The sequence below is a fragment of the Actinia tenebrosa genome, unplaced genomic scaffold, assembly GCF_029948245.1.
Source record: "Actinia tenebrosa isolate PJP-AT-01 unplaced genomic scaffold, QUT_ActTen_1.0 PGA_scaffold12__29_contigs__length_12842862, whole genome shotgun sequence".
Taxonomy (NCBI): Eukaryota; Metazoa; Cnidaria; class Anthozoa; order Actiniaria; family Actiniidae; genus Actinia; species Actinia tenebrosa.
The window spans coordinates 8,620,689-8,645,179 of record NW_028292572.1 but is presented as its reverse complement, the minus strand read 5'-3'; the positions used below and the strand labels follow the sequence as shown (position 1 = coordinate 8,645,179).

The following is a 24,491-nucleotide window of genomic DNA, read 5'->3' as shown; positions in this document are numbered from 1 at the left end:
GCTATATGGTATACATTCACGATCGAACTGTGAAAGTTTATTGCATACAGATTATATGTACAATGAACAACATCAGTTCTATATGTCAAGCCCCAAGTAAGAGGCGAAGTGGAGTTGATAATTAGGTATACAGCTGCCTGCAAGCGGGGATTACTCGGTCCTACTGGCCAGCTCTTGAAAACATATTTCTCAAACTCATGAATATTTAATGAGAAGAAAACAAAGCAAATCACTACTGTGACGATGGTTTGGAAATGTGTTCTTAATTTGTATTAAATTTCGTAAACTTTTTCTTTGATTTTCTCTAAGAAATATTCATGAGTTTGAGAAGTAATTTGAAACACTTGAGAGAGTTCTTCCTTCTATTTCCAAACACCTCAAAGTCAGTTAGAAAAACTCGATTAAGCCTCGTTTTTTCAACTCACTTTTCGAAGTTTGGAAATCGGAGGAAGAACTCTCTCGCGTGTTTGAAATATTACGCCAAACACACCCGTTTCCATTTTACTTTCCTTGTACATATGATATTTTCTTGTCTTTTTAATCACTTTCTTCAAATTTCCAGTGTTTCTTAAACGTTTTGCTGTATCTTTGATTTGGCTTTGATTTGATTTTGATTTGACACGACAGCGTCTTTCATTTCGTTTATAACAACAAGACCGCGATCCCTAGACCGTGTGTGCACAGCCAGCAAGCAGGTCTTATAGTATTGTCGATTGCATCTCCTCTCGAGTGACGTAAAACACTGGAGGTTGCAGCCAACTACTGCTGTCTGTCTGCTGGTCCATAAACGAGTATATTCTCCAACACAAGATGCTCTTAAGATGCTTTCGAAACCTTTCACTGTGGAGGCTGTAGAGAAAAGGATTCATGGAAGAATTGAGAACGACCAAGGCGATAGAAAGGATGTACATGGTAGAGCCGTAGACATACGCTTCGGGAAGGAAGTAAGCGAACAGGTACATAAACAGATTCGGAAACCTACAGACAGCGTACATCATGCTTACAACAATCAGCATCTTTGTAACCTTCTTTTTGGACTCCAACATGGCTGCTTCTGAGCGACCGGTCGCTAATAGTGGACGAACCCAAAGGGTGTAGACGACGCGTGAGTATAATATCACCATGATAGCGAGGGGGAGCAGCCCAGACGCTACAAAACAAACCACGGTGTAAATTTTCGCTCCTTCTACAGTCGGCTAGCTTTCATCGCATTTATTTTGTCCTTTCTGTTTGGGATTATAGTATAGGTACATCAGGAGTGGAAGGTTGAGTAAGAATGCGAATAGCCAACAGGCAAATATCACTATGTAAAGGCCAACGCCCTCGAGACGAGACCGCCTTTTCCCGACCACGATTGCGTCATGTCGCTCTGCTGCGATTACCACGAGACAGAACACCGAAGCTGCTGTTCCGATCCAGGTAAAATTGCCGCCCGTCAGCGAGCGGCACAAGCGATCTCCAGCTGTCCCACTGGGATGAATGTACGCAGGACCAATGAGGTATTGGATCGTTACAGACACAGCTACCATCATATCTGCGATGCTTAAGTTCACCAACAGATAGTTCATGGGTGTTTTCATGACTCGATTTCCAGACACGATAATTAATACCAATGCATTACCAACTAGGTTAATAGTCACTAGGATAGAGAATGTTACGATGATGATGATCGACGTTGACGACATTATCTTTGTAAAAAGACTGAGATGGCTGATGCCAGCTCTGTTGCTACTAAACCAACCTGTAACGTGGATGAAGGACAAGTGAAACGCATTAATTGTATTATCATACGTAAAAAAATACCAACATCAAAAGCCGGAATACATATTTAAGGATTATAAAACGCGCACGCATGTCTGTACTGTGATATCAAAAACCCTGGGAGCTGTAGAGCACAAGAGAAGCAAGCTTAGAAGCTTAAAGCCTAGCCCAGTGCTTTACAGCTGCCAGAATGTTTATACATAATCAGTTTATGTTTATGAAATATCTTTTTGAACGATTTTGCGAGAGTGCGCACGTTATATCTCAATAAAGCGATAAATTTAAACAGGGATAGTAGAGTGCATGTAAAAGTGTTCACCTTGAGCTATGGAAAAACACATTTGCCCTCACTTAAAATAAACAGATACGAGAGCGTCCCCCCCCCCCCCCCCCCCCCCCAAAAAGTCATCGATCATACTCATTAGTACTTCAAGAAACCTATCCACACCGCTTGGGCAATTACTATCAGTTGTGGTTCCATCTTACCTGAGTATCTGTCTTATACTGCGGGCGATAAATTGTAAATAGATATTTAATCTGATTCATCACGAGTTATGAAACTCCTAGTTGAAGCCTTCAACTAGGAGTTTCAAGAAAATGACTCTTTCGCTCGTTCGAAACCAAAAAAAGGTTACGAAAATATGAAACAGTCAGAAGTTTTATGCCTCATTGATTACAGCTTTATATCTCATTGAAGGGGAACAGCCTACAGTAATGGCTTCTAAGAATGAGGAGATGAGGAAATTCTTTAGATCAAAAAAAGCTGTCATAAAGACGTCATTTTAAAAAGGAATTTTTAAGTTCGAATTTAAAGTCTTTCGAAAGGTGACCCGAAGTCACCAAAGTACACAAGTATTAGTGACAAAACAAGTGTTTAATTGTTAATTTTTTGAATTCTTATTAAACCATTGTCATCACCTTTATCATTCTTTCCTGTCTTCAGCAACCGACATTACAAGTCAAAGCGTGAATAAAGATGTTGCGGGGTCAATAAAGACAATAAAATGAACGAGGGTTTCCGCTCTTTGATTTTCTATATTTTTTCAAGTTTGAATAAAACTTTCTGAGAATTGAGTTTTTGGGTTCAGTAATTAAATATAGGGAATTGTTTATTCGTGAAACGTTAATGACTAGGGAATAAGAATGGCGCAAAACTCTATCGCTTTCAGATGAAACAGAAACAATAAAACTCAACTCATGATACAGTGGCCCAGCTTGAACCCTAAACTAGCTTACCCAACATTATCCTTTCGTATACCTTATAACCTCACCTTAGGTTTTGTACTTTTTAGTATATTGTGCACTTCCAAATTCCAATACTCTTTCAAGCCTGTTACGGAACTTTCAGTCTGTTCAATGCTTGTCTGTACTAGGGTCACATGCCTGGCGTTACTCCCCATAATGTTGGTATGTTTCGCAACCCTTGAAATCCTTTGTATTCTTTTCAACACATTATCATTATTATTATTTCAGTTTCAATTTTGCTTTTATTGTTTTGATAACCACTACTTTAGTCTCTTGTGTCAGTGATTTATTAGGTTAAGTCTTTAAAAAATCAAATTTTTCCGATGAAATGTTCTGTATTGACGTAAAAATATTAAGCTCAGTTAAGAATGTTAAGCCGACTCGAGTAACTAGGCTTATTGAATTATATACGTAGGTTGCTGGTGATTTTTAAGAAGAAGAAGAGAAGCCATTTCAGTGTTTTCTGTCAAACATTTTTGCGCAAAAAATTAGAAGCTACTGCAATGTAAGAAGAAGGACTTTGTTCCCCGGACGCGAAGACACCCTCATATATATGCTATGTATGGGAGCAGCACCTTCTCACGGGGGCTTTGTTGAAAAATTGAAGTCATAAAAAGTACTACGATAAGCTTTTTCTTAATTCTTAGAAGTATCTCCAGAAAAATTGAGTTCCATGTGAGAAGGAAATGTTTCAACAAAAAATACTCAAACAATATCCCATATTATATTACGGGGAGGGGGGGAATCTTGATCATTTGCAAAATTTTGCCATAAAATTAATACTTTCTATGAATATCAAAATAAAAAATTATAGGGGGGAAAATCCTGCAAATTCGGCGTTAAAATCTTTTTGCTATCCACAAAAATATCTCAGAAAACAGAAAATTATGACGCTGAAATTAACGCCTCAGATGTTGAAATAACAGAAAATCTCCTCGAACAGAACTTCAAAGGTGAAGCAAACAACAGGCAAATCGTCATATTGGATATAGAGCCTAGTCAGCGAAGCAACTTGAAAAGTAAATATCTAAGTTTAACTTTTTGCACAAATAATCATTTGTGTTATCGTACAAGCGATTGTGAACATTGGTTTGTACTATGTATGGAGTTGCACGTGCTTAGTAGAAGACATGGTTAATACTTTTGGTGACTGTGACATACTAGAAAAAAATACCCATTCTTGAATTGAAAACATATCACAAACACACCCGTTTCAAGGGCGGATCCAGGGTTTTTTGAAGGGGGGTCTCAGGGGTAAATTTTGTGGGCAAAGGAATCCCAGTCGCATTTTTACCACAGGAAGCCCATTTGACCTCAGGAATGACAGGGGGGTCGCGACCCCCCGACCCTCCCCCTGGATCCGCCCTTGCGTTTTCATTCTACTTTCTAAACAAATATAATATTTTTCTCGTCTTTTTAATCCCTTTCTACAAATTTCCAGTGTTTCTTAAAAGTTTCCTGTATCTTTGATTTTACTTTTTCCACGACAGCGGCTTTCATTTTGTCGATAACGCTATACCGGGATCCCTAGACCGTCTGTGCACAGAGGAGCAAGCAGGTCTTAGGCCCTGGCTAAACGAGGAAACATGTTTTCTTAAATGTTTCCAAAGGTGGCAAAATTGTCAGGGAACATCGGGAAACATGTTTACTCAAAGTCGGTTAGCGCATGCGCACTTTCAAGATAGAGCTAGCGTTGCTAAGTAACGTACTTTTAGAATGTTGACTTTCGTGGCTAAACGAGGATTTCCATGCGTCTTGGAAGCATGCAATGTTTCTGCCGCACAGAAAAAACGTTTTTGCGTCTTGGAAGCAAAATTTGTTGCACGTAGCAATGCATGTGGCTAAACTTGGAATCATCGGGGAGCATGCGCGCGGGAAACATGTTTCTGGAAACTTGTTTCCTCATTTAGCCAGGGCCTTAATGTGCCGAGTGCGTCTCCTCACGGGTGACCGGCGGTTGCAGCCAACTACTGCTGTCTGTCTGTTGGTCCATAAACGAGTATATTCTCCAACACAAGATGCTCTTAAGATGCTTTCGAAACCTTTCACTGTGGAGGCTGTAGAGAAAAGGATTCATGGAAGAATTGAGAACGACCAAGGCGATAGAAAGGATGTACATGGTAGAGCCGTAGACATACGCTTCGGGAAGGAAGTAAACGAACAGGTACATGAAGAGATTCGGAAACCTACAGACGGCGTACATCATGCTTACAACAATCAGCATCTTTGTAACCTTCTTTTTGGACTCCAAAATGGCTGCTTCTGAGCGACCGGTCGCTAATAGTGGACGAACCCAAAGGGTGTAGACGACGCGTGAGTATAATATCACCATGATAGCGAGGGGGAGCAGCCCAGACGCTACAAAACAAACCACGGTGTAAATTTTCGCTCCTTCTACAGTCGGCCAGCTTTCATCGCATTTATTTTGTCCTTTCTGTTTGGGATTATAGTGCAGATACATTAGGAGTGGAAGGTTGAGTAAGAATGCGAATAGCCAACAGGCACATATCACTATGTAAAGGCCAACGCCCTCGAGACGAGACCGTATTTTTCCGATCACGATTGCGTCATGTCGCTCTGCTGCGATCACCACGAGACAGAACACCGAAGCTGCTGTTCCGATCCAGGTAAAATTGCCGCCCGTCAGCGAGCGGCACAAGCGATCTCCAGCTGTCCCACTGGGATGAATGTACGCAGGACCAATGAGGTATTGGATCGTTACAGACCCAGCCACCATCATATCTGCGATGCTTAAGTTCACCAACAGATAGTTCATTGGTGTTTTCATGACTCGATTTCCACTTACGATAATTAATACCAATGCATTACCAACTAGGTTAATAGTCACTAGGATAGAGAAGGTTACGATGATGATGATTTCCGTTGACGACATTATCTTTGTAAACCTGAAAGATGGCTGATGCCAACTCTGTTGCTACTAAGCCAACCTGTAACGAAGGTTGGACAAGTGAAACGCATTAATCGTATTATCATACGTGAAAAAAATACCAGCTTCAAAAGCCTAAAATAAGGGTTATTGTAATTTGTATTTTATAAAAGAAATAAAAAACTTGCTTGATGTGCTGTGTGCAGTTATAAAGCACTTGGGGATTGGCAGAACACTCGAGAAGTGTCCAGAAGCACTCCGCTACGCGTCGTGCTTCTCCTAACACTTCTCTCGTGTTCTACCAACCCACGCGTGCTTTATGACTGCACACAGCACGCACGCGCGTTTTCTATTTCTTCAATGTATAATATTTACTCAGTAATGTATCACTATGACTGAACTAATAAAACATTGTTTAGCAATAGCCCAATCACCATTTCCGAGGTCTTTGTTCCACGAATGACATCAGCAGCAACAACAAAAACAACAACAGCAACGTCAACAACAATTATTTAACGTCAGGTAACATCAACAACATTTCGACGACGACGACAACAGCGAAGAAAGGAGAAACGACAAAAATGAGAAAAAAATCGAAATCGGAAAATGACTGTGATTCTACTTCGGGTTTTTCTCTCATTAACTCTTGAACTGTTATTGCCGCGCACTTCGTTTTTTTTTTCTCGCCTCTTCCGCCTCCCCCCCCTTCCCTAAAAAAAGTCATCAATCGTACGCATTAGTACTTGAATAAAACACCGCGTGGCCAGTGTAATTACTATTAGTTGTGGTTCCATCTTACCTGAGTATCTGTCTTATACTGCGGGCGATAAATTGTGAATAGATATTTAATCTGATTCACCACGAGTTATGAAACTCCTAGTTGAAATAAGGCCAAGAAAATGACTCTTTCGCTCGTTCGAAACCAAGAAAAGGTTACGAAAATATGAAACAGAGTCAGAAGTTTCATGCCTCATTCATTACAGTCTTATATCTCAATGAAGGGGAACAGCCGAATGGCTTCTAAGAATGAGGAAATGGGGAGATTCTTTTAGATCAAAAAAAGCTGTCATAAAGACGTCATTTTAAAAAGGAATCTTAAAGTTCGAATTTAAAGTCTTTCGAAAGGTGTCCCGAAGTCACCAAAGCACACACGTATTACTAAAAAACAAGTTGTAATTGTTAATTCTTTGAATTCTTTTTAAACCGTTATCATCACCTTTATATCTTTCTTTTCCCGGCTTCAGCAACCGACAAGTCAAAGCGTGAATAAAGATGTTGCGGGGTCAATAAAGACTATAAAATAAACGAGGGTTTCCGCTTTCGATTTTCTATATTTTTTCAAGTTTGAATACAATTGTCTGAGAATTGAGTTTTTGGGTTTAGTAACTAAATATAGGGACTTGTTCATTCGTAAAACGTTAATGACTAGGGAATAAGAATGATGCAAAACTCGATCGCTTTCAGATGAAAATAAAAACACTAACTCAACTCATGATACAGTCGCCCAGCTTGAACACTAAACTAGCTTACCCAATATCATCCTTTCATATACCTTATAACCTTACCTTAGGTTTTGTACTTTTAGTATTTTGTGTACTTCCAAATTCCAATACTCTTTCAATTCTAAATACGGACACCAGCCTGATACGGAACTTTTGATTTCAGTCTGTTCAATGCTAGTCTGTACTAGGGTCACATGCCTGGCGTTACTTATGTTGGTATGTGTTTCGAAACCTTTGAAATTCGTTGTATCCTTTGTAGGCTTATTGAATTACAACGTAGGTTTCTGGTGATTTTTTAAGTGTGTGTATAAAAATGGGTACCCTGCGAGCAGAGTCTCCTTTTAGCTCCTCTACGGATCTGCTCGCAGGGTAAAAAATGAGAAGCTATTTCAATATTTTCTGTCAAAAATGTTTGCGCAAGAAATTAGAAGCCATTGCAAGAAGAAGGACTTTGTTTTTATGAACAAAGAAACCCTCGTATATATGCTATGTATGGGAGCAGCACCTTGTCCCGGGGGTTCGTCCCAAGAAGCTTTTTCTTAATTCTTAGAGGTATTTCCAAAAAAATTGAGTCTCATGTGAGAAGGAAATGTTTCAGCAAAAAATACTCAAAAAATATCCCATATAATTATATGACGGTGGAAAAATCTTGATTATTTGCAAAATTTTGCCATAAAATTACTACTTAATGAAAAATAATAATAAATAAATAAATAAATAAAATCATAGGGTATCTCTCAAAACTCTGAACTTAGAAGCATAAATTTTTAGAGATTGGTTATGCTTTTTCTATCGGAATTTAGGTTATCCATGCCCTTCCAAAAGGTGAAGATTAAAAATAAAAAGTTTGCAGTCCAACATCCAGTCAACCAAGCTCCAGCCTAAATTATCGCTCCCTCTATACGATTCATGATTTCCAAATTAAAAATATCTCCTCACTAGTAAAATGTAGAATTAAAAAAAAAAAGGTTTACAGTTGATCTTTCTAGTGCTGGTATAGGCTGTTCATTAAGAAATTTTAATTTAAAAATTAAATTAAATTTCACTCATTTGAATTTGCATCTGTGATTTTTCACAAAGGGTCTATTGCAGGATAGGATTTTGAAAAAGTAAAAAACGTTCATCACTGTCATGTTTGATATTATCGTTTATCATAATTATGATTATGTTAAATTATTAACAACATCTGATGATAAAATGCAAGAACAGCACCTCATATACAATGCCAACCAGCTGTCGGCCATTTGACAGCCTCAACATCATCGACGTATGCAAATGAAATTTCATAGGTCAACAATGTACCTTAACCATAATAACCTATGTACACTATATATATATATATATATTATATACATGTGCTTAGAGCCAATTACATTATCATCATGATTATTTTATTACTATTATTGTATTATACCAACAGAAATCCCATTCCTCCATTTAAGCTGTAGTACATTGTAATTCTTCTGAAGATGTCTAATCTCTGACAAGTTCCATCATTTCATTCCTATACTTCCATATATACATCCCATTTTTCTGTTGTCAATACTTTAATAATAAGGGTTCCAGTTACTCCCATCTTCAGGTTTTAATGTTCCAGTAATCAGTAATATGATATCCACAACCCACCAAATGCCAAGACCCCCAATGGTTAATAATTTTCCAACTGCTGTTCCAGTATGACCAAGGCAGAACCTGTCTACGCCAAGAAACCCAAGCAGTATTGAATACAACAGAGTAGTGACAAAGTAATGGCCAGAATATCTATAAAGAAAGGCAAAAAAGTCAATCGCATTTAAATAATCTTGAATTACTACTGTGCTACTAGGTCTTAGATCTAAATATCAACCTGAATGTTATTCATCGGGTTTAAATAACAAAGAAAACCATTTTAGGCATACAGTATAATAAGCACCCGTTAAACTTGTGACCCTCTATGTTTAAGGTTTCTAAATTAGGTATGGCAAACGTCTTTAGAAGACTATTTTCTGATATTTTTAGTGAAAATGCAGCAACTTCAAACCCTTCAGACCCTGAATGTTGGTCCAGCAATGGCTTACACCCACTACCTCCCTGTAAAATCAGCATGTGCGCTGAGCATTGTGGGCATAGAATACTGAATGTAGTGGTAGTGCATATGAGCAAAAAGTGTCCCCAATTAGTGCGAAAGCGCTAGAATGACTAGACACTTAAATAAAAGTGATTTATTCATTTATTACATACTGAATCATAATATGGCAATCAATTTTCAATTTAAATTATTATTGTTCTGCACTGACTAGTCTCATGTTCATGTGGAAACATAACTTGTGTTTTCTCATATATATGAGAGGCTAGGCCATTAGCTATTCAGTGCAGAACAATAGTTATTCAAATTGGTTGCCATATTTGATTCAGGGTATATATTGGGTAAATAAAATTTAAGTTTGTCCATCCTACTTGATGCAAGGTTCTTCATGACCAAGGAATCTTCTCTTGCCATGGCATTCTATCCCAGGCAAAACCTCACACCAAACTTTAGATCTCTCCACTTCCTCATATCTTAATCCACCATACTAAAACACAAACAAATAATAATGACAATCCTCCTTCAGAAAAACTTATAGTTTTCTTCAGTTACTTCAGACCAAGTGTCACTTCCTAGAGTACCATTCCTTTGTTAACTAGTTGTGCATGGGGAAAACATGAATAAATGGGTACAACTTAAATAAATAATTTCATTCTTGAGTGAATGACATGGTCTTTAATGGGAAAACTTTGCAACTATCAACTAGGTCTATTCCTGGTTTTCAATCATTTCCAAGGGAGTGATATAACAAAAGACATGGCAGCCATATTGGATGATACAACAAAAGAATTCATTGACAATAGACCATTTCACGGATCCTGTTACTCAACCTCAGCCACATCAGTGTGTAATATATTCTTTAGAAATTGCCTACAACCTGTGAAATTTTTAAGTGTTCCAATTGTTTGTTGATGTGTAAATTCCTTTCATTACTGCGGACTGTAGTCAAATTCTAAAGAATAATTACACGCTGACGAGGCTGAGGTTGAGTAACGGGATCCGTGAAATGGCCTATTCTCTTGTTAAATTCATCCAACATCCTGGAATGTCCTCATGTGCAAAGGAAGAATTTGTTTGATAAAAATTTAACATCGTAAAGGAAATGACATCTGACCTAAAAATGGGAAAACATTTTGCCCAATTAACACAGTACTAAGCTGATGAGGTTTATCACTCAATCCACTTTCTAAATATCTTTCTGTGGGTGTGTGTGTGAGGGGTGGGAGGGGGAGAGTTGGTAAGGGGGGGGGCAGGCAAAGGCACAACATTTCCTTACTTCCCTGGGGTTGAGAGTGTAAAATCTTTCGATTTAAGGAGGTAGGGCTACTTGATCTAATTATAAATTCGTCACAGCTAAAACCAATTCTGTCCATGACAGGATACAAACCTTGCTACAGCCATATCCTAGTTCTATTTTGTAAGTTGAATTCCCATGAAGATCCTGAGGTGGTTCGCATTCTAAAAAATCCCTTGGGCTAAAAAATGAAATATATATGTTCAAAATTCAGACGATTTTGCAGCAACTCTCACAAAATATTTATCTCAAATCATCGAAATTCTGCAAACTTTTGATGCAATACTTACACAAATTCACACTTTATCAGTGGTCCCTTCGGGTTAAAATTTACATCACATGATTCATTAGCGCAACTGCTATCTGTTTCCTTCGCTTGGACTTTTATTTTGTAGAACAAGATGATAAAAACGGTCGTAATTTTAAGGAGAGAAAAAACTCTCTGCCAACAACCTTCCGCCATATTTGTTATGAGGAATATAATCCATCATACACTGCGAGTCAATAGTGTCGAAATAAAGTTTAGGGGAGGAGAGGTAGAAATAGTTATTTCTAAAATATATATTATAAAATAACGAAATTAAATTTAATTCCCTTAATTTGCAAAAAGGATAAGCAAATTTTAGTGGCTTTCGTAATGATTAAGATTATATAAAGAAAAATACATTTTAAAGTTTTGTTTAGATTTTATTTGAATTGCAAATTCATATCTCCCCTCCCATCAAGATAGTTTTGACTTCATAATATGCAAGATGGCTGACAAGGTTACGTGGTGAATTCTACGTTGTCCAAACTTTTTTAGTAGTTTTGTGGCTAGGGAGCTTAAAAGAATATGGATAGGACTGTGCTGTTTAAGGCAAGTGTGAAGACTATTCGTACGAGGAATAAAGCACTCGGAGTCAAGGACAATGATAAAGGAAATTCAATTTTGACGAGTCGAAAATCAATGGGAACTGAGTTTGGTAAACGAGCAAAAGATGTGGTAAGATTTTTTTTCCATATTTAGTTATATTGTACAAATTATTTATTATTTATATTTTATTTGATTGATAGAAAGGACAGAATAATTCATTTTACATTGCCTTATATAGTATATATAGACAGCTTTCTTTTACATCATATCAATATTCTCTCTCTCTCTCTTTACATTCATTAAGCTTAATTTATTTTACAGCTTGTGAATATTAGAAAACTGAGAGATTTTCTCATGGAGCACCGTAAGGATTACATTGATGCTGCAAGGTAATGAAAGATGTCGTGAAATACAAACTCAGTGCACGCACAAGCTAAGTATTCAAGTGAGGTACATTTGGGCCGGGGGGTACACAACATTGCAAAACTGCAAAAGAACCTCTAAAAACACCTCATCACCACCAAAAAACGATTGAAAATACAAGCTCAATTTTTCTGGAATAGTTTTGACAAGACAACACAACACCAAAAGCAATAATATTGCTTTTTCTCTTGAAGTTCGTTAAATGAAATGTCAAGCATGACTGATGCAGAACGAGATCAGATTGACAAAGATGCAGAAACGTTTATGAGAACATGCAATGCTTCAATACAAGGTCTTAAAAATGAAGGTATGTTAAGTAGGATACTCATATAATGATCACTAAAATAATAAATTAATGATTTGAATAACTGGCTGGCTGGCTGGCTGGCTGGCTGGCTGACTGACTGACTGACTGACTGACTGACTGACTGACTGACTGACTGACTTGACTGACTGACTGACTGACTGACTGACTTGACTGACTGACTGACTGACTGACTGACTGACTGACTGACTGACTGACTGACTGACTGACTGACTGACTGACTGGATAGATGGACAGGTGGTTTGACAAATGGATAAATGATTGAATGAATAGAAATGAAATACAATAAATATAATGGCATTTTAAATATTTTTCGTGTTAGCATCAAACCTAGGTGGTCCTGAACAGGTCAAAACACACAGGGATGCAGTTATAGAATTGTTAGAGGGATATTTAAAAGGTAAACCATGTCATTAAATTAATAAATTTAAAAATGATATAGTTTTTGCTTTAATATTTGGTGTGACTGATTTGGTTAATACTAGTTGTCTTTTTTTATCATTTTTTCTATAGTTGTTTGTAAGCTCTACAGTGAGCAAAGGGCAATACGCATCAAAAGGGTAGTTGACAAGAAAAGAATGTGAGTCATCTATTTCTGTGTAATACAGTGCAATGCATAAAAGTATGACCACATTTATTGCATTAGCATACTTCTATGTACAGGTTCTGTATATTAAAACGACATATTCCAATGCAAAGCAAAGCTGTTTTTTCCAAATAAGACTTGCAAATGCTTATTTTGTAGGAAAAAGCCAGTGAATACATTATATGTGGTTATACTTTTGTGCATTGGGCTGTAAATAATTGTCATAGTGTTTTTTCTTTCTGTTGATAATGTATAAACAAGCCTGAATCATGTTCTTATTATTTTATGGAAAGCCTACTTTTTCAGTTATTTGTTTTTCTACCTCAGATCAAGGTTACAACCTGACAATGCAAAACGAAAATCTGATCTTCTCATGAGTGGGTTAGAACAAGAAGATGATGGAAACACTGAATCAATTAGTGAAGGTATTTCACTAAGCTATACAGTAATATTGTTATTTCTAACTTACTATGAAGGTGGCTCAGATGACCACACTAAAAGGCGGTCCTGTCTCTCCACACTACCTTACCCTGCAACGGAGGGACATAAAAGAACCCCTGAGGATGTAAAGAAACCCTGCAAGTGAACACCCTCGTTGTCTGGCCTTTACTAATGATTTCTTAATGGGTTGATTGTGGGATTTTACGGGTTTGGAAATTGTTGCAATGTACCTCGAAGGGGACCCTGATTCCTATTGTGCAGCACCAGCCAGTGAGCAAAATCACAAAAATAAAATAAAATAAGCTGAACTTAGTGGATGGGTGGGAGTAAACTGAATTTAGTAAGTGGGAGGAGGGGGGGGGGGGTGGGTGAGAAATGATATTCTGCATTTTCTGGAACTATGCCTAGTAATGGCAAACCATTTAGTTCAATATCATATCAGTAAGTTATTACTTTGTGTTTTTTTAGACAGACAAAAGGCTTTTAATGACTTCCAACCACCCATTGATGAGGATGAAGAACTTTTACCTGATGAAGTTCAAATGGTAATAATAGAAACAAATTTGGTACTTTTGGATCAGTATATTAGAATTAAAATAATTTTATCTTTTCCTTTTCATGACAGTTTGAACAAGAAAACAAGAAACTGTTTGAAGAAATGAACAGCCTAGTGGATGAAGTCAGGTAAGGATCAAAGGTTATTGGGATGCCTGTGTTCTCTACCCAATATTTCCACCACAGGGGGAGGGGGTGTGAAAAGGAGGCAGCTGATCATGAAATGGCATACAGCATACAACCTACAATTGTGGGATTTAGGGATAGTTAATTTAGCATGCCGGAGGGGGAGGGGGGGGGGGGGGGGGAGAATGAAGATTTTCCCCAAAAATCCTTATTTTTCATAGACCCCCTTTTAGGACTTAACTTAATTTAACTTAATTTAAAAAGTCTCCCCAAACAACCCATGAAAATTTTCAAATTCAAATCGAGAGCCCCACTCCCCCAAGCACCCTTGTGTGCATGACAAATTTTTAGAGCCCCCCTTCATGTCCCAAAAACATTCAGTACGCCTCCACATATCTTCATTCACCCCCCCCCCCCCCCCCCCCAACTTCCCCCACCAAATCACCCTTCCCTCGACATATTAAAAATGAACTTTCCCTTATGGGTATTTTCTGAAAGCATGAGTTTTACCAACTGTCCCCCCTCCCCCCCGTTTTTTTAGACCAGGTCCTATTAATATACCACACTTATTTTGTAGACAAATAGAAGGAAGAGTCGTGGAAATATCTAGATTACAAGATATATTTTCTGAGAAGGTTTTGCACCAGGTAAGTTAAGAAACCAAAATACTGTACTTGTACAATTCAACATTCAAAACATCTTATACTTTGACAGTGGCAGTGATTTAGGATTTTTTATATATTACTTTTAGGCTGGTCAGATTGAGAGAATACATACTACTGCTGCTGCGACAACTGAAGATGTAAAAACTGGCAATGAGCAAATAAGAGAGGTAACTATGACTACCAGGCTCAGTAGACTGAGTATTCATGGGGTGGGAACCCTGTGGTTTTGTATTTGTTGAAAGTGCCTTCAACTAATTTCATGACTATTACTCCTTAAGAATAACTCACTGGTTTGGCACCTTCTATTAATTTGTATTTCAAAATAACATTATGAATTTATGAAATTGATTAGCAAGGACAGAAATAATTGAAAAATTAAGTGGATATGGAAACAAATTAAAGTAACATTATTATTGTTACATTATTATTACCTAGTTGGTATACACCTACTTGCAAGAAGGTTGTCATACGATATTAGAACATTAGTAATTTAGTGAGAAAGGAATACATTAAAAGACAAAAGAAAAAGTTCAGCTTCAGTGATCTTCTTTTGTTTTTTAATACAATTCCTATCCCACTAAATCACTAATGTTCAGTTTTTGTATGAGAACGTTCTTGCAAGTAGGTGTATACCAAAACATTATTTTTATAGAAAAATATGGTTATTAATTAGCTTTTTTGTTTTTTTTTATATGACAACGTTCTTGCAATTAGGGTTAAATGGACATAAGAATAATAAACATTTCTTAATCCACTAAATGTATTCTTCAGGCAATAAAGAATAATGCAAGTTTTCGTGTATGGATATTGTTCTTCCTGGTCATGTGCTCGTTCAGCCTCCTCTTCCTGGACTGGTACAGCTGAGAGTGTTCATTGTATAACAGATATACTTATCACAATTTAAAATCAGAATAATAATCTATGCCATAGAGTTTTAAGTGACGTTACTCGTATGGAAAAACTACTTCCAGGTCCATAACAAAACGCAGTTCTATAAAGAATTTTCTTATTTGGCTACATAAAAATTATATATGTGTGTATGAGAATATATATGAAATATATATTTGTACTGTGGTTGAAATGTATCAAATTGAGCTGATCCTTGCAGAATATTTGAAGCAACTTATGCAGCTGCAAATTGAAAGATTCAGTAAAAATTCTGAGTCTTGGATGGTATTTGAACTCATTTGTCTGCATACGATACCAGTATGTTCCTTGATTACAGACTCATTCACTTACTGGGGCTAACCTCGTTTTAGAATCAGAACATTTACAAATACCAACGGTAAAGTAAAGAATGAACTACTTCAGAAGGGTTTTAGAAATTAAGAAAAATAATGTATTGCAAAATTGGTATTTTTTTATTGGTGAATATTAATTCTACGGACTACACTTCGTTATGAATTTTATAATTTAATTTACAAATTTATGTGTGAGGTATTTACTCTATAGAAACCGTAGAAAAAAATTGGTTGGTATGACAAATATTAGATACAAGCCACACATGTCTGGTGCCGGCCAGCCCTGGACATCCCTCGTGCAAGCAAGAATATTCAATAGAGTGTAAACAATATATTGTTTCATAATATAATTTCATAATTTATAATTCCACCTATAATATTAATAATTACAAAATCTTTATGCTGGTATGATATGATACATGTATGATATTAATGGCATATAATGGCCATTTTATTGTGCTTGAAGAATGTCAAATGATAACATTGGGTAATTAAAGAATTATCAAATTTTACATAATTACACTATAAAGTTATTAGTAATTTATACAGTATGAGTGGCCGCATTGTATCGGATATACAACCATGAGGCGTAGCCGAGTGATTGTATATCTGATACAACACGGACACGAATACTGTATATGACTTATCAAACGTCTACTGGTTAGTTCCTTTGTGTTTCACTAAAATTTTCAAACTTAAAGTGAATTTGTCCAAGAAAATCCAACTTAATGTTTATGCAAATGAACACAGTTTTGTATCAGATTTACAACACTCTTCACGGTTGTGATTTCTGTTGTATTTTCCTCATGAATTATTCATGAGTTTGATAATAACATTTACTACCACTACCACAATCCCTTGCACACTTTCTTTGGTTTAAACGTGAATTAGCAACAATTGCCTTACTATTCTCATGAGGAAATACTTAACTTGAACAAGAAAAGAAATTTGCAAAGCAATTTGGTAGCAGTAGTAAAATAAAGTTATCATAATTTGCAAATGGGCTCTTAGTTTGAGTCCAAGTCTACAATTAAAACGTACAATGTATTTATTTAATTACTGTGTATACCAAGAAAATGTTTCAAATAAATCACGAAATGTGAACAGTGTAGTAGTGTGGTTGCAGTATTTTTGTACGTGGAATTTTCTTTTCAGAGATATAAACATTTGAAATATCAATATGCAAATGAGATGACGTAAATTCAAGACTAATTTATTATACAAAAATGCTGTTGTGGTAAGTACTGTTGGTTTTTTTGTTTTGTTTGCAAATCGTCCTTATATCTGAAATATATGGTTTTGTACACTTTTATGTTATTTCACTTTAGAACACTTTGTTGTAAATTACACTGCAAATTGTAACACATTCTGCAATATACGTCATTAAAAAATTTATATTTCAAATGTTTATATCTCTGAAAAGAGAAGTCAAACATACAAAAATATTGCAACCATACAACAACACTGTTCACAAGAAGATATAACTAGCTAAAAACTAGTGTGAGCTGCGTCGGTGTTTCTAATGAAACAGTAATGATGAAAAGGTAAATTATACACCGTGAAAAGATGAAAAAGTCACTTCTTTCTCTTTTACTCCGACGAAGGACTAGCGTCCAAAACGTCAGTAAGTTTTTTCATCTTTTCACGGTGTATAATTTACCTTTTCATCAACACTGTTCACATATGTGATTTTGAAAATATAATTTATTCCTTGATATACACTTTAAAGAGAGCTGTTGAGTCCGTGAAATTAAGAGTTATTGACTGTTTGGGTAGCATCCTAGTATGTTAATGTTCTTAATGTCTGTCATACAATGTTTCCCTCCCCACGGATGTCTGCTTATTTGAGCAGAAGGAGAGAATTGTTGAGTGACAGACACCAAAAATGTCTGCTCAGGAGGCTACTGTTTGGGATCCCAAACAAGAGTGATGCACTAAAATTTAGAACATAGGTCTGCGAGGATTCGCTGAGCTATCTGGAACTCCACCAAGGCCCAACCATGGCATCCAGAATTAAGAAAAGGTGCCATTAGGTCCTCTAGCATAGCTAACTGTGGCCACAATGTTGCAACCTCATAAGGCTCTAATTGAAGCATTATAAGAACCAAAAGTGGCAAGAGATCCTCAGCAGTCACAGCTGTGGAAAAGCTATCTTTACCCTCACGTGAACGCAACTCAGATACCTTGTCAGCAATTTTTCTCAGAGATGCAGTTAGACACTTGAGTTTTGAAACTGGGCTTGTGGCCTTAAATACATCCTTCATGTTCTGCAATGCAGGGCCAAAGTGGTACTCAAATGTGTCATCTTTCTGGAGTTCTAGAGTGGGGCTTTGGCTCTTTTCAGAACAGTTTATTTGATTCTGACTTTTTGATTGCCTTTGCTTGATAGAATCTCTTGTTGGTTTTTCTTTAGAGTCCCACTTATCTATCAGATCACTGAGTGACACTTTCGAATTCTGAGGAGCGCTGGTACTTAAATAATTACCACAAGACATAGGACGTGGTTTGGAGTTAACGGGTCCATCTTCTTTGTCATCATCTGACTCATCACTAGAGAAATCAACATTAAATGTTTTTGAACGTTCTCTGACAGTGTTGATGAAAAAGCTTCTGACACTGATGCAATCTGACAGTTGTTCTTTGCGGTTATTGACATTGAATGAGGTTATTCCAAATGGTAAATCAACATTGAGGCCATCTAGGTCATCTTCCCCTTCGTAACTTTCATCCGACGTTTCAGATTCAGAAGTGCCATTTTCAAGCCTGACAACTTGTGAAGATAGTTCCTCGATTTTGGCTCTTTGCTCGAAAATCTCATGCCACCATTCATCTTTCATTTGCAAGTCTAAGAGCTTGATTGGGAGTTTCTTCAATCTTTTAATGTCAGTTTCTAGATTTGCAACATGCTCGTGATGTGCGAGTTCATAAACACACTCAATGTATTGATGCTCTTTTTCATAGAAGCAATGCTCGTATGCAAGTCTCACTTTATTTTGAAACATCATATCTCGGCTGTTGAATTGTTCAGCAAGGAGCTCTGTAATTTTTTTTAAGTGGGCAAAGATAATTTTTTTGATTTCACCAAGTCTATGTCGATAAGACTCCACCATAAAATCATTCAAACTGCATCTACTGTTGCTCCCTCCGAGTTGATCCTCTGTTACATCTAAACTAAAATGGTTGATATCATAGTCCATCAGACAAGAATCATCACTCAGTTTACCCAAACCAATGAGTTCTTCACACATCCTGCTTATTTCGGAACAGAAACTCTCAAATGAAGCCCCTACTGGGTGGTCAGGGTTGTAGACGATTGTTGCAACTCTCTCGCTCAGCTTCTGCCACTCTGGATGATACCATGAATTTTGAAGAACTGTCAAGAAACCAGAATACCATAATGAAAATGTGAAATTAACTACATCAGTTATAAATGACCAGGTATTTTTTATGGTGCAGCTGAGGAAGGGATGGAGAACAGAGGTTATGGATTTTGTGGCCAAAAAAAGCAAACTACATGCAAACTTTGAGCTTATACCTTTAAGGATGTTCAATGGCATTGTTGGTGCACATCCTTTCTATGCATGAATTTAGTGTGGGCGCTCATGGTGATGACCAAATCAAAATTACATATTTTGCGTATGTTCATTGGAATATAATTTTACCTAATGCAATGGCTTCAAGTCCATAATTATAGCACAATAACATTTTATATTTCTGATTTTTAACACAAATTTCAAATGCTAACTAGTCATTTGGTTATTTTCTACAGTAGTCTTCTGTGAAAAATGGGAACAACCAATTTATTTTTTCATTAAAATATTACCTGTACTTATTTTTGACAGCTTTCCATGTTTACATGGTTCGCACGTTTGTACCGTAAAAAGGGTGAGCTTCCAAGTATTCTGAAGTCTAACCGAAGTTGGGGACCCCTGTTTTTTATTTGCTTATTTTACTCCTAGCATGATGTTCTTTCATAAAGCAAAATTTTTAAAAAATCTGACGATTGGATCTTTTGTCCATGAACGTCCTAAGGGGAGTTTCACCATTTTTACACTACTATTCTGGGAGCTTTGTAACATGATTTTGAGCCTTTTATCTAAGCTTCCAACCCCCTTAATATTTAAAACCATATGAGGAACAGAGGAATAATAAAAATGTAAATAATAGCAAATATAGTAAATAATAGTAAATCTACATATATTTTATATTTTATTTCTGAATGGATTTCTTACCATCAGTTGCTCTTGCTCCTTGTAAATCAGTATCATTAGCTTCAGCAAACCCTTGTGTGTTCAGGTCGTGCAGAATTTCATCTAACATTTCACGCACACTTAATGCACAATTCTGTAATAAACAAACACATCTAATAATTCTAATAATTTTTAAATTGGATAAAGGTGCAATTACAGTCGGGTAACAAAATCGAGCAACTTGCCAAGCATGTTGCAGAGCTAATGTTGCTCTTACAGTATTGCACCAAGTAGAAACTTGCTACTCCTTGCAACATTTGTTGCACATGGAGTAGTAATATGAGCAACGTTTCCTCTGCAATTTGCAATTAAATAATGTTGCACGATTTTGTTGCCTTACTTTTAGAGTACTTTTTTACATCATAAATCAACTTGCTATACCTTCTGCTGAACATATTTGCTTCGATCCTCTTTCATTTGCTGTACAGCCTCCCTTTTTTCCATATAGTCATCTATAATACGACATCCTTGCACTTCCTGTTCATCAGATATCTCATCTTTAACATTCACTAACACTTCTCTGGAAGTCACAAGTAGTTCGAGTTTATTATGTAGAAAATTCCTGCTTTCTCTTGCTTGATAAAGTTGCCCTCTGGAATCTGTGCTATGGTTAACTTCTAACCGTTGCTTGGCAATCTCAACTTCATTTTGGGCAATGTCCATCTAAAGGAAATTATGTTATGGTTCAACAGGCAGACAGTCATTTGCAGGGTAATAATTTATTGACCCTTATCATGGTAGCATAACATTATAAGATTTGATTTATCAGAAAAAGGAGTTTACTATGAAATTTGCCACATTGATATGGTAAAAATTCAAAGTTTCGTAAAGATTGCCCTTAAGATAACAAAGATATGAATCGTTAAATCTAAGATTATGTGTCTAGCCTGATAATGATGCTGTTAACGCATGCGCTGCATTACTGACATACATTTCTTTGTAAAAATACTTAGTTTGAAAAGTTAATATCTTTGTCTTTTTAAGGGCAATCTTTACATGATTGTATGAAACTATGCAGTTCTACTATTATCAATGACAAATTTAATAATAATAACTCCTTTTTCCAATAAATCCATTATCTCATAATGTCACTCTAGCATGATAAGGGTCAATTATGTACTTTATGCCCAGCTGACACACGCTGGTTTACAGTCACAGTGTTGGTCAAGTGTCAACTGTATGTTGGCTGCCCGGGGCGGGGGTACTCTTGCCATTTTAGGGTAGGGATGTGCTGCTGAGCCCACTGAACCCTGACCCTGTTCCAGAGTAAAATCGATGAAATTCATACCTTGTTTCAGAGCAAGATTGCTGAAAACCATACCCTGTTCTGGTATTGCAAAAATAAATTCCCTGTTCCAGAGAAGAGAGAGGGTGATTTCATATACCCTGTTCCAGAACAAGCATGATCTTATTTACCCTGTTCCAGCTAGAGTCGAATCGCTGAAAACCATACTCTCTTTGGCAGCACGTACCTGTATAGTGAATATAGGGGAGTACCCCCCCCCCCCCCCGGGGTTGGCCGGCAGTTGGGTGACAGTACACCTAAATGTATCGTCTGGCCAGAAAGTACATGATTACCCATTTGGTGATGCAGACATATAATACTAAAAGATACCTGTTTTCTAGTTTTCTTTTCCTCGTGTTGTATATCCTCCAGCAGTAAATCAACAAACATTCGGGAACACAGTTTATCTTTGATCATGTCCTCAAGACTTGGGAGAAAGTTTTCTCGTTGTACATCCAACTCTTCTTGGATTACATCAAGATTCTAAATTGAAAATTGAAATCCATCAGATATCGCTTTTTTTAAACAGATCATTGACTGTACTGGTCAGATAGTTAGGCTTGAGAATAAAGCTTGAATATTTTCAGTTTTTCAAAGCTGTTTAATGTATGAACAATATGTGCCATAAATGCTGCCAGCTGCTTAAATCTTGATTTTTTTTCTAAAGAAATTATTGGTTTTATAGCTTTAAGTGAACATTTTCAAGTACAAAATAATTAATCAATTAATCATATAGCACATCTCACATCTCCTGCTGCCATTCACTACCTTCCCCCTCTGAGATAAAAAAGACAGTCCCATGTAGTCAGATGGTACATACCATGCAGTGTTGCTTAATTTTGGCATCCAGGGCTTCAATATAATGTATCTGCATAACCTTAGCCAATTCAACTTTTTCCACATCAGTTTTGTACAACGTTACTTTCGGCAAAACAAAGCAGTGAAGCATCCTAAGGATACTCAGCGAATCATTTTCAGACTCCTATATATGGCATGAGGAAAAACAATAAAAGTGTAAATTAACTCTTAAAGCAGCTTCAGTAGCTGATTCAGCTGTGAGTTATGGCATCTGCTAGCTTTCATAAAGGCTATGATGACCATTGATAGTAGGGTAGTAACCAAAGAATGCTTGTACTAAAGTAGTTAAACCATGAGTAATGCTGACTAATATAATTAAGTCAAATCCAACTAGTGTCGGCTTTAAAAACCAAAACTTCAAATTTAACTTTTATTCAAAAGTTGTTTGCATCTAATATTGGACCGTCTAGTTATATTTAACTAAAACAAATAGTCCTCTCACAACAATGGCCTATGAGTCAATGTGATAGCCCATTTGGGTTAGAGGACTTAATTGCTAAACAATATCGTACCCTTGTTTCTTGGGTTGATTTGTTGATGACACTCCTTGCCAAATCAAACAGCTCATCTTCAGCATCATAACCTGAGCACTCTTCATTGATGCAGTATTGGTTTTGACCATTTCTTTCATCTGCAGTAGAAATGAAACAGTTGACCACTACTTAGCACAAACAAAATTCCACTTGAACCCCAACCCCTCTACTACCACCAGGGCTTAAAAAATGGACATTGGATGATGTCTGTCCAGAATTGGAACTTATCTGGTCAAATCTTAGCCTTGTTGGCTTACCTTCCTCATTGCTTTCAGTGGACCAACTAACTATCCTTTGATCACAGTCAATAGATACTGACTCTAATACCAGAACTTTACACCATATTGCAGGTTCCATGCGAGCCACTTCAGGGTATGAAAGAGTATTATTCTGTTCCCCAATACATGGGCAGAAGCCATCCTTTAAATGTACATCTGTCAACCAGCGCCTTTGATTTCCATTCTTTAAGTATACGTGCATCACTTCACAGATTTCTAAAATGCGGAAATTAAATACATGAACGTAGCTACAGTATATACTTAAATCATATACTCCTATGATTAAATTTCACTTATGTAAACATACTGAAAACTAATCTAATTAATAGATGGATCATCAAATTTCTCGTACCTATATATTTCAAAATATTCCAGTCCTAAATTCAATTTTTTATGACGTTTTCTTTTTGTTGCAAATGTTATGTGACAGTTTAATTGACTCATCAAAATTATTATAGCCTTAATCGGACATGTATTTTATCAGTTGTCCATTATTTACCTTATATGCCTCTAGAAGAAGTGGTCAACGAGCTTTAGTATTCATAACGACGATTTTTAATGCCACATTAGTTGGTACGTAATACGGAGGATATTATTATGCAAAGGCTTTGGTCACAAATTGCGAGAAAAAAGACACATCCGTACCAGCATAGAGCAACGCACGGAAGCCCCAAAACGAAATATTAAAGGAAAGAATTAACCACATAAATGACGTTCTTAACTGTGGATGTTTCAAGGGAGTCATTCATCCTTACAAGATCGAGATATGTTTTACGTCATGAGATAAGAACGTGAAATATAAATATCTTCATATTTTTTGCAAGACTGCACAATTAAGAGCTCACCTTCTGCAAAAAATCCCCTTCGATTAACCTTTAAAAATCCCAAATTAGCGAAGTAATCATTGAAGTAGGACTAAAGAATGTATACTCAGCGTAGCTGCAAAGGAATATAGCAGTATTCTTGAGTTAATACTTTCATTTTCGCTTTCAAAATTCAATTCTAAATGGCATAAGATTAATTTGTTTGTCAACTACTTTGCGGAAGTCAAAATATATTCCACTTCGCTTCCTGGTGCACTGTGGGTGCACAGGGAGCCCATTCCACTACTTCTGCTAAATGCTCTTTCTCCGAAAATATATTTTACTAAAATTCCCTATTACAAAAGAAAGGGATGGGAAAATTTGTCCAAAATGTAGTTATCTACAGCTATTCCTATTATCCACGTTTTTATGCAATATAATGGGTGAACGACCTTCGAAAAACGTCGTTCATTGCAACATATTATAGATCTTTGAGAATCATTTGGACGGAAACA

The 24,491-nt window shown here is 36.6% G+C and overlaps 5 protein-coding genes across 6 annotated transcripts; 1 reads left to right on the top strand and 4 right to left on the bottom strand.

Annotated features, from left to right (window-relative positions):
- Positions 1–11: 11 nt before the first annotated feature.
- On the bottom strand, positions 12–3,131 carry LOC148912204 (tachykinin-like peptides receptor 86C). Its single transcript, XM_089028182.1, is given in 2 exon segments — positions 12–1,741; positions 3,033–3,131. A coding segment is annotated over 1 exon segment (987 nt). The 5' UTR covers positions 1,686–1,741; positions 3,033–3,131; the 3' UTR covers positions 12–698.
- Positions 3,132–4,403: 1,272 nt separating this feature from the next.
- Positions 4,404–7,727, bottom strand: LOC148912203 (neuromedin-K receptor-like). Its single transcript, XM_089028180.1, has 2 exons — positions 7,459–7,727; positions 4,404–5,954 (listed from the first exon to the last, which is right to left on the bottom strand). Exon 2 carries the CDS (start codon positions 5,897–5,899, stop codon positions 4,925–4,927), a length of 975 nt encoding a protein of 324 aa, XP_088884306.1. The 5' UTR covers positions 5,900–5,954; positions 7,459–7,727; the 3' UTR covers positions 4,404–4,924.
- A 797-nt stretch (positions 7,728–8,524) lies between these two features.
- On the bottom strand, positions 8,525–11,217 carry LOC116308697 (TM2 domain-containing protein amaretto). The gene is made up of 4 exons (XM_031719210.1): positions 11,045–11,217; positions 10,848–10,935; positions 9,832–9,947; positions 8,525–9,156 (listed from the first exon to the last, which is right to left on the bottom strand). The coding sequence occupies exons 1-4, from the start codon at positions 11,215–11,217 to the stop codon at positions 8,943–8,945; spliced, it is 591 nt and encodes a 196-aa protein (XP_031575070.1). The 3' UTR covers positions 8,525–8,942.
- Positions 11,218–11,513: 296 nt separating this feature from the next.
- On the top strand, positions 11,514–17,078 carry LOC116291981 (syntaxin-18). Its single transcript, XM_031699249.2, has 11 exons — positions 11,514–11,736; positions 11,929–11,996; positions 12,225–12,337; positions 12,678–12,755; positions 12,869–12,935; positions 13,269–13,366; positions 13,851–13,927; positions 14,008–14,066; positions 14,641–14,710; positions 14,815–14,895; positions 15,500–17,078. The coding sequence occupies exons 1-11, from the start codon at positions 11,587–11,589 to the stop codon at positions 15,590–15,592; spliced, it is 954 nt and encodes a 317-aa protein (XP_031555109.1). The 5' UTR covers positions 11,514–11,586; the 3' UTR covers positions 15,593–17,078.
- LOC116291823 (uncharacterized) lies at positions 16,071–24,206 on the bottom strand. Of its 2 annotated transcripts, none has more exons than XM_031699072.2 (8): positions 24,019–24,206; positions 23,153–23,389; positions 22,875–22,993; positions 22,325–22,486; positions 21,835–21,987; positions 20,601–20,882; positions 20,202–20,313; positions 16,071–19,342 (listed from the first exon to the last, which is right to left on the bottom strand). In XM_031699072.2, the coding sequence occupies exons 2-8, from the start codon at positions 23,373–23,375 to the stop codon at positions 17,904–17,906; spliced, it is 2,490 nt and encodes an 829-aa protein (XP_031554932.2). In that variant the 5' UTR covers positions 23,376–23,389; positions 24,019–24,206; the 3' UTR covers positions 16,071–17,903. The 2 variants fall into 2 exon arrangements, with proteins under 2 accessions (XP_031554932.2, XP_031555008.2); XM_031699148.2 differs by lacking the exon at positions 24,019–24,206 and adding an exon at positions 23,673–23,915.
- Between the last annotated feature and the right edge of the window lie 285 nt (positions 24,207–24,491).

Bases quoted from the DNA above. Each gene is read 5' to 3' on its own strand.
- LOC148912203 (XM_089028180.1), bottom strand. From the start codon at position 5,899: ATGTCGTCAACGGAAATCATCATCATCGTAACCTTCTCTATCCTAGTG.
- LOC116308697 (XM_031719210.1), bottom strand. From the start codon at position 11,217: ATGGCGGAAGGTTGTTGGCAGAGAGTTTTTTCTCTCCTTAAAATTACG. The intron at 10,936-11,044 runs GTAAGTATTGCA...TTCATTTTTTAG, and splicing joins CTGATAAAGTGTGAATTTGT to CCCAAGGGATTTTTTAGAAT. The intron at 9,157-9,831 runs GTAGGATGGACA...CTTTCTTTATAG, and splicing joins CATGAAGAACCTTGCATCAA to ATATTCTGGCCATTACTTTG.
- LOC116291981 (XM_031699249.2), top strand. From the start codon at position 11,587: ATGGATAGGACTGTGCTGTTTAAGGCAAGTGTGAAGACTATTCGTACG. The intron at 12,936-13,268 runs GTGAGTCATCTA...TTTCTACCTCAG, and splicing joins GTAGTTGACAAGAAAAGAAT to ATCAAGGTTACAACCTGACA. The intron at 13,928-14,007 runs GTAATAATAGAA...TTTTCATGACAG, and splicing joins TACCTGATGAAGTTCAAATG to TTTGAACAAGAAAACAAGAA.
- LOC116291823 (XM_031699072.2), bottom strand. From the start codon at position 23,375: ATGCACGTATACTTAAAGAATGGAAATCAAAGGCGCTGGTTGACAGAT. The intron at 22,487-22,874 runs GTACGATATTGT...TGCCATATATAG, and splicing joins AATCAACCCAAGAAACAAGG to GAGTCTGAAAATGATTCGCT. The intron at 20,883-21,834 runs GTATCTTTTAGT...AATTTCCTTTAG, and splicing joins AAAAGAAAACTAGAAAACAG to ATGGACATTGCCCAAAATGA.